General features: G+C 40.5%; 1 protein-coding gene across 1 annotated transcript; it reads right to left on the bottom strand.

Annotated features, from left to right (window-relative positions):
• Nucleotides 1-4019: 4019 nt before the first annotated feature.
• On the bottom strand, nt 4020-8717 carry noc (zinc finger protein no ocelli). Its single transcript, XM_035869511.2, has 2 exons — nt 7675-8717; nt 4020-6494 (listed from the first exon to the last, which is right to left on the bottom strand). Exons 1-2 carry the CDS (start codon nt 7759-7761, stop codon nt 4899-4901), a joined length of 1683 nt encoding a protein of 560 aa, XP_035725404.1. The 5' UTR covers nt 7762-8717; the 3' UTR covers nt 4020-4898.
• Between the last annotated feature and the right edge of the window lie 822 nt (nt 8718-9539).

Here is a 9539-nt window from a genome sequence, read left to right as displayed (position 1 = left end):
GTACGAACAAAATTGACAAATAATAAAAAATTGCAACAATTTATTCTCTGACACGAATATTGATATAAATTGTATTTCATAAAAGCGAAATGAATATTTTACAGTTTATTCTACTGTCAGCCTTTTAAGTCCCGTTTCCATTTCTCGAGTACAAATATTTCTTAATTATTCTACCAGTAAAACAAATATTTGAACGGATAATGTTAATAATAATCTGGAAGAAAAATACATTAATTAAAGTACATAAAATGATAAATTAACTCTATTCAATTTTAATTATCATCCAAGCGGAACGTCTAAAAAATCTAACATAGTTATTTTTACTCGTTTTAATCTATATCTTTACATCAAAATAAAAAGAAAAAAAGAAATAATAATAATAATAATAAAAGAACAGTGAAAAAATATCCTTAAGACTAATACAAGCGATGTAAAGAAAAAAAAAAAACAAAAAAGAAACAAAAAAAAAACAAAAAAAAAATGCAAAGGAGTGGTGGAAAAAAGGAAGACAACGATCAAAGAGAAAAAAAAGAAAAGGGGAAGAGAAGCACGTCACTCCTGCAGCCAATCGATTTTGTCTTTCGCAATTTCCAGTGTCGAGGGGATCGGACGTAGCTTATAGATGAATTATAGTCGGTCTTTGGCCGTCGCGCATTCAAGGGTGATGTATGATTCGATGAGAGACGGTAGGTAGAAAACATTCACGATATACGGCCTGTTAATAACGGCAAGAACGAACGAAAGAACGAAAGAACGAACGAACGGATGGACAGACGGACGGATGGAAGGACGGATGGACGGATGGACGGATGAACGGACGAGCGAGCTAGCCTGCTTACTTGCTTGCTTGCTTGCTAGCTAGCTAGCTAGCGAATAGACGCGGAACGCGCGCGGTACACAGATGCCGCTGGCGGGCTGAGCCCCTTTGTGTTTTATTACAAACGATACGTCAGGCACGATGTATGGGCTGCCTTTATCCGCGGCATGTTATTGATGTGCTAAATTGTCCGCGCTGACTCGTAAGACCGTGGAACAGGATAGCTGATAGACGTCGTTCGGGGATGCACTAATCGTGATGCCGTTCAACTCGACAAAGAGATCTACCAGAGTACGACGAGGCACGCGTTACATGGACGTCCAACTAACGATCCCTTCGTTCTATAAAGTCTTCTATCGTGTAGATATTTGCACCGATTCAAGGACTACTCCTACGTACATCTAAGTCTAATAAATTTTGGATCGATCAATCGATTACTCCGACATTGAATTAAGTTGTTCGAATTTGTTGTCTCATGTATTAATTACAAATGTAATGATCTAACGATGTAAATTTGTTACCATAGATAATAGGAGATCATAAAATCTCCTTCGAACTGAACATAATTATATATTGAAATGAAAAGAGGAAAAAAAAAAAAGAAAAAAAAAATAAGTGATTCAAGAGAACCAAGCAATTATTATCCATCCTGTCGGTGAATAATCCTGGTTGAATCGTTTATCTTTCATCGTTGAAACTGTTAATTATCATCACGCGCGTAATAAGAAGGAAAAAAAACAGGATACGATTGTATATACAAGAAAGTTTTAGAAATTCTAGAATTATCTTAAATAAGTAAAACATTATAATTACTTTTCTAAGAACGTGAAATTAAAAATATTATTTATTCTATAATATTTCCTTTTATTTTCTTTTCTTTTCTTTTATTTTATTTTCTTTTTTTTTTTTTTTTTTTTCTTTTTTATAGAATTATCGAAGAAAAACGAACAAAGATTTTGAAGAAGTTTAAAATAACGGTTAGAGCATCGGTATGCGGGTGGTATATCGAGAAAGTTGAACAACGAGGACATAACAGCGGGAAGCCGGACCGCAAAGGGTGAAAAAAATGAGTATAGAGTCGATCGTCCAACGCGAGAAGTATAGCTGTCGTGACACATTCGAACACAGTGCTACCGAACGCGTTAACTCCTGCTACTTTGTCCGAGCTGTCAACGTAAAACGAAAAGAAATCGTCCTTTCTCTTTCTCACCTCCTCGATCGGAGAGCTTGAACACCTCGGCATTTCCTTTTTCTCGTTTTGTTCTTCTTCCTTTTCTTTCCATCTCTCTCTTTCTCTCTCATACACACACACTCTCTCTCTCTCTCTCTCTCTCTCTCTCTCTCTCTCTCTCTCTCTTTCTCTTTCTCTTTCTCTTTCTCTTTCTCTTTCTCTTTCTTTCCTTATCCCCCTTGAAGCACGGATTCGGTCGAACAAAAAGCGGGACACGCGTGCGCGACGATACTCCAAGGAAAATCGAGCGAATGCTCGATCTCGTTCGCTGATCTGGCGCAGAGTCAAAAAGAAAAAAGAGGAGAAGAAAAAGAGAGAAAGAAGAAAGGCACGACGAGAACAAATAACCTTCCTTGCAATTAATCACGTCATTCTCTCTAACGCCGTCCGTACATCGATTCAACATTTTTTTCTCTCGCTGGATGTACTCACAAGACGACTTCGAGACTTAATCCTTTACTTTGTTGATTGCCCATTTGATTGGCCTTGAAATATGTTTCCGTTTCAATACACGTCCCAATTTGATTGAAAAAATATTAGATTTACATTTGACTTGTTGTTTTTATGAAATCATTCATTTGTTAACAAATAATAATAGTCAATGAAAATCTATAGAAAATGTAAAATTTACGATGAGTGAAAATTGTTTCTTTTTTTCTTTCTTTCTTTCTTTTTTTTTCTTTCTTTTTTTTTAAGGAAATACGAACATGAAAATAGATAATTTAATTTAAACAAAAACTCGTTAATCTGATCTATGCATATATATATATATATATATATATATATATGCATGTATAAGTTAACTAAAGTATCATGAACGATGTTACACAAGAATAAAGTTAACACGCAAACGTTCCCTTCGAAGTCAACCACTCTATTTTCCTCTTCTTCCTCTCTGTTTTCACGAGAAACTCGCGGAGCTGCACTCCGTTCGGACTCTAGGCCGCAGATTTATGCGAGTTGCCTTGCAGCTCCGATATCCGAGAACCCTCTCTTTTTCTCTCTCACACTCGCTTTTCGGTCTCGTAATGAAAGAAATAAATTCACTCTCTTGGGTGTAGCCAACAGCAACCGGGGATGGACAAACGAGCGAGAAAATTCGTTTGTGTATGTGCGTATAGCTACCAAGAGCACCCAGAGTAGAAAGACTATACTTCTCTTTTCCTCTCTCTCCCTTTTCAAATACACACACACACACACACACACACGCGCGCGCATGCACGCACCACTTTATTCTCCCTTCTTCCTTTTTCAGCACAGGCAAACAGTTTCACGCAGCGCCCACGTTCAGTCGTCTCATGGAAAATTCTAAGTTCCTAAAACGACGTTACTAAAGAATAAAAGAAACTTAGGATGGATTTCCAAAGGATAGAGATAAGAATAGGATGACCTAACGTATCGAATACCCACAAGATTCGTGTATATATATATATATATATATATATATATATATATATAACTTTGAAATTCTCTTGGTCCCTTTACATTCATTCTATTCGACACGCGAAACTTTTGGGTAGTAGTACCTCTTAACGTCAATTTCTCAACGTGTCTTCCGCTCTCCTTTTCTAGTAAAAGCGACGATATTTTAAAGTTAACTATAAAGTACTCACACGCACACAAACACATCTATCTATAAGTATATATGCATATACTTGAAAAAGCTTTAACGGTGCAACGTCGAGGAGATACGTAATTTATGGTAAGACGTGAAAACTGAATTCCAAGTTATACCAATGGAAGAAAAGGAGAATTGCGAGCATACTCGCCGTTTATATATGGCAGGCTTCGTTACATGTACTCGACGTATGAAGATATACATACGGGAAGAAGAGAGATCGGTGTCGATCCGTGAACGATAGAAATTCCATAGGAAGGGAGAGAATTTGAGGCATCCTTGTAGACAAAATGCACGCACACAAGTACGTAATACGTGCACCCGTAAACAGGTACACATAGACACACTGCAACTTTTGATTCTACGAATATCTTTTTTATTAAAGCGCTGTGGAAACTCAACGATGTTTTACAAGAGATATTTACAGGTTCGAAAGATACCTAAACTATTTTCTCTTTCTCTTTCTCTTTCTCTCTCTCTCTCTCTCTCTCTCTCTCTCTCTCTCTCTCTCTCTCTCTCTCTCTCTCTGTATTTCATAAATCTGATGCGATTATTACGATCAATTCGACATGCTTTGCGACGATCTCTTGCAAAGCCAAACGATTCACAAATTTCGAAGACATCGAGAAATGCTCAAACAAGACTCTGTTTCATCTCTCTTTCTTTCTCTCTCACTCTTTCTATTTCGCTTCTACGAAGAAAAAAACGCAACATTATCACAGTTTATCTGTATGTACGAAACACCGGCGCAAACCACATTGACTCGAAGAAGATCGTTCACAATTGGACACAGGTAGACGCACACAAACACTCTTCTTGCTGCGACGGACACAAGAATCAAAGGATCACGTCGAAGCGGCTCGAAAAACGCACATTCTTGCGGCGTATTCTCCGAGCATAATAACGGTGATATTTCGTGATGTGCATAATGTTAAACCGCCAATGATGACATTTCATAGACTTTAATTATTTTTTTTTTTTAATTTACACATATATATATATATTTATATTTATATTCATGTATTTATATATTTATATTTATAGACTCATATTTATATATTTATATACATATATATTTAGAGAAAAAAAGAGAGAGACAAGGAATCTCTCTCGAAAAAGGATCGCTTAAATAAGATCTGTATAATACACGGTTCGCTATGTACAAAGAATGAAAAAGAAAAAAAGAAACATAGAGAGAGTGAAGGAAAGATCTTGGCGGAAAAGTCGGTCGTTTAGGGATGAACAGCGGCACCGATCCGTTGTCCGTAAATTGCGTAAGGCGAGTAGTAAGGACCTAGCGCATTGAAGGCGCTATAGGGTGAGGCTGCTAGGGATGCAGGTAAAGGTGCAGTGGGCGGTTTACCGTAAGGATGATATCTCGCACCGAGAGGACTAAGGGATGGTGCAGGATAAGAGGCACCGCTGGCACGGTGAAGGGCTGCCGCTGAAGGCGAGAGAAGCGGATGGGGATGAGGATTAGCTAGGAGACTGGCAGGTTCCGGTGCACCAGCTGCAGCGGCCGCTGCTGCCGCGGCAGCCGCTGCGAGATTCGTGTGACTGCGGAGATGTTGAAGGAGCTCATCGGATGTTGCAAATCGTTTGCCACAGTAGGAGTCACCAGCGATCCAGTTGCACACGTACGGTCTACCACCGGCAAGCGTGGAAGGGTATGCGAGTGAGGGTGGAGGCATTGGACCTAACGAAGACAATGCCATTGCGAGGCCATATTTCTGATGATCGCACTGGGTACATCCACTTGGACAGACGGATGCGGCTCCGCCGGCGACACTCGCGGCACTCGCGGCACCACCACCACCTCCTCCACCACCACCGGCGCTGCCAGCAGCACCACCGGCACTCGCACCAGCCCCCATCATCAATTGGGCTCCATGAACACTGTATTGGCAGCCGGTGCAATAAGGATCCTTGCAAACTGGAACGAGCGCTTCGCCGCCGGCTGGCGTTTTCACTCGAGCATAACTAAGATATGGATTGCCTGGCGTAGGTGCCGTTGTTGGGTAACCCAAAAGTGCGGCCGCCGCTGCAGCATGATGATGAGAAAATGGCGAGGCACCAGCAAACGGTGGCCTGAACGCAGGATTTTCCGCAAGTCCGGGTGGACAACAAAGTGGATTCCCAGTGGCAAAACCAGGTATCGATGCCTTATAAGCGGCCAATCCGGCTGCATCCTTCGCATGGCCACCGCTGAGGATTTCCATACCCGATCTAATTATAGGGCTCGTTCCGTTATTTCGTGGAGATGCGTCGGTTTTCTCACGATCGCCAGGCGTCTTGCGGTCGGAAGCTGAGAGAATACTATTCGAGGAACCTGCCGTCGCTTGACTCGACGGCGAGGCTGACTTCCTGCCGACGGGTGTTCGACTACCCGACGACGAAGACGACGTTGACTTTTTCTCATTAAGATTTCCACTTGCGTTATTATTGTTGTTGTTGTTATTATTATTGTTGTTATTGTTGTTATTACTACCCCCGATGCTCAGACCTTCTGACGCGTTTTCCTGACCGCCGACACTGTGCACGCTTGCCTTAGACGTCGGCCTGCCTTCATCTTGTCCCGTCGTATTCTTTCTCGTCACTACGTTAGTCTCATACGGCTTAAACGCAAGTGTTTTACTGTCCGACGGACTGCCTCGCGTGCTCCGTTCTAATTTAGCCGCTGGCGGAGACTTAGCACTCGAACCACCGACGCTGCTATTTTTCGAAGAATTTTTGTCTAATGGCGAGACCAGTGGCTTTGTTGGTGAATCCGCACCTATTTGACTGCATGTTTGTGCCAAAAGTGCCAAGGGACTCTTCTTCGCATCCAACTGTAAAATAAAAGCGATCCCACATTTACTTTTTTTTTTATTTATGATTACTTTCTTACGGTTACTTTCGGATTGCAACGAACGAGCCCGACGACTCGTTCAACAATTATTTGACCTTTCAACAAGGAAGATTTTCGATTTTTTAATTGTAAATATATGAAAATTATTATTATTTTTTTTTTTATCAATAATAAAATAATATAGATGGAGAAAGGAAACTTTTTGATAAATTAATGAATCCTAAAAATGTTGATTATAATTTGGAAATTATAATGATGCCTTGGATAAGGCTGAGAAATAATTTTTTTTTATAAAATTTTGTCACGAGAGAAGTTTAATTTGTTTAACAAATTATTCCTTTTTTTCTCGATTTAAAGGATTAAAGATAGAAAAGTGTTGTTGATTCTGAAGAGGTGAGGAAACGGACGTTGCCGTCGGAACGGCTAATCACTTCTTCACCTTTCCGACAAACGATCTAATTTTACAAAGTTATTTCAAGTTCAAGCTTTTATTTTTACATTACGTTGAAAATCACTTTCGAACTTATTCTTGAAATATCAACTTGTTTAAATAAATAATTTATGAGGAGTATTACGAAAAAGAAAATATTTCACGAAAAACGCAAAATATTGTATCGTCGTTTAAATTCTATATATATATATATAATTTCTCTTTACAAGAAATAAAAAGATTTTACAAATAATTATTTAATATCGACTTATAAAAATAATAAAAATATCCACTGAAATATAACAAATCGTTTTTTACTTAGAAGGAATTGTATTTAAGGATCTAAAAAATTCATAAAAATGAATATTTATACATTTGTTTTCCATTTTTATGATTAAATTTCATTGTTTCCATCGATTAATAAAGGAACAAATAAATACGATAATATTATAATTATTTCAATATATAATTCATCATAAAAAATTTCTAAAAAACATGTAGAAACATATAATTCCCATTTGTGATATCAAAGAAATAAGATTCAACACATTTAATAAAGTATTATGAAAATCCACGAGAAATTCACAGAGGTTGAAGATTCGAGCGAAGATCCGTCGGCTCGCGCTCATCATGAACGGAGTAATTCTCTTTGTAATCTTCATAGCTTAACCACGAATCCTCGTGGTTTTATTGAAAAACATGTATTTTCATCACAAATATGTCTACTAACCGTAGTTGGAAGCGGAGAAAGATAATCCGGCTGTAAGTACTGATTGTGTCCGGTAGACAGCATACCGCCTTCCTCGAGCACAACCATTTGGGTTAAGCACTTTGTTAAAGATAATTCACTGCACTAAATCACACAAGAAAGCTTCACACTTGGGATGAAAAACAGCCCAAGAAACGATAAAAGTAACCAACAGTGATAACAATAACTCCTCTCCCGAATCGGTGGACGTTCGCTCACCGTATAAGCGGAATACGGTGGCCCGTCGATCGATCCTCTCTCTTTCGCACGAATATAAGACTTAGACGCGAACAACGTTCACAGCACAAAATCCAGGAAAATAATGCCGGGGCCGTCGGTCGAATCCTTGTCGAGCGGAGCACTTGATGATCCTAGCGCCGTCTAGCGGCAGTTTGGAAGGTCACTTCTATCCCCACCATAAAGGGGTGCATAACCTGTGTATGTACGCGTCGAGTGTCCCCACTCCGTAGGGAAGTGAGATCTTGGAAGTGGAGAGGGAACAGTCGACGGTCGTCGGCAATGGAGGGAACATAGAGTGGGGAACGTGGTGGGGGTAACGCGGTGGGGCTCAGCCCTGCGTGGGGTGTGGGAAGGCATTCTAATTCAACACGCCACCCATGATGTTGGCCCGACGATGACAGCTCCCATCCCGGCTTTGATATTTCACCGCTTTTACAGCCGTTCCCCTTCCTCCGCTTCTTCTCTCTCTCTCTCTCCCTCCTCTCTCTCTCTCTCCCTCTCTTTCTCTTTCTCTCTCTCTCTCTCTCTCTCTTTCAACCCCTCCATCGTTCTCTCGGTCTCTCTTACTCGTTTTCTCATTCGGTCCTTGTCTCACCAACTCCATGCGGCACGGCGCTGCCTCGACACGGAACCGTCCCTGCCGCCACGGCAACCCGATATTTTATACCGTGAAACCTGTCTGTCTCTCCGGCCGGCCCCGCTTAATAAGCAGCTTTCAAAATAGAAATGTAATGGGTCGGCGGGGAGGGTCTCGGAGTGATTGATCGCTCGCTCAGCGACTTACCGACTACCAGCTCGCTCCGAGGCTAACGAATGACAGCCACTTAAGCGCTGTTTGCCTACGGTTTTGTAAAAGCGTTTTAATTATCGCCCGGGCCGTGCGCGCTTCAACTTCGCGACGAACCCAACGCACAGCAGCGGTGGCGGCCATTCTTCGATGATTCTCTCGTCTTCGTTTTGCCGAACGTTCACAGGCTTCCGGACTTACTTAGCGCGATGCAAAAGAACTCGCGCGCCGTCTTTCGCATCGCTTCCGATGAATTTTACCAAGAGGGACGATCGATCGCGACTGAATGGTTGCTGCATCGAAATCGATTAACGTCCACGTTTCTTTTTTGCACGCTAAGGAAACTTCAAAGAAGGGACTCCGATTTCTTTGTCTTTTTTCTTTTTTTTCTTTTTTTTTTTTTTCTTTTTTCACTCGTCTATCCGCTTTCTCGATCGATCACGGCAAATGATCGATTTTGGATCTTTTTCTTAGAAAATCTTGCTTGCTGATTGACGATCTTTCTAAAATTCCATTGAAATTAAAAAAATTATCATTTTTTATTCATTCATTACTGAAATAATAAATTATTTGAAAGGACGATCGAGCAACTTTCTCTCTCCCTCTCTCTCTCTCTCTCTATCTCTTCTCTATCCTCTTGAAACAGAATACGCGCAACCAAAAATGTCATTGGCCCGATCACATTCGACGATCCATAAAAGGCTCAAAAAGGGAATACCGATCGGATTGCTCGATGCATCGCGTATACCACTTATGCTCCTCAAAAGCTCGTTTCGTTTGGTCCTTGCATTTTATAAAACTCATCAAGAGTACCTATACG

Source organism: Vespa mandarinia, chromosome 4 (genome assembly GCF_050613455.1).
Source record: "Vespa mandarinia isolate Hongniang chromosome 4, ASM5061345v1, whole genome shotgun sequence".
Lineage (NCBI taxonomy): Eukaryota > Metazoa > Arthropoda > Insecta > Hymenoptera > Vespidae > Vespa > Vespa mandarinia.
This window is presented reverse-complemented; position numbering and strand designations above follow the sequence as displayed.

Coding starts and splice junctions, on each gene's coding strand:
- noc (XM_035869511.2), bottom strand. CDS start 7,761: ATGGTTGTGCTCGAGGAAGGCGGTATGCTGTCTACCGGACACAATCAG. Junction 6,495..7,674: donor TTTCTCCGCTTCCAACTACG/GTTAGTAGACAT, acceptor TTTATTTTACAG/TTGGATGCGAAGAAGAGTCC.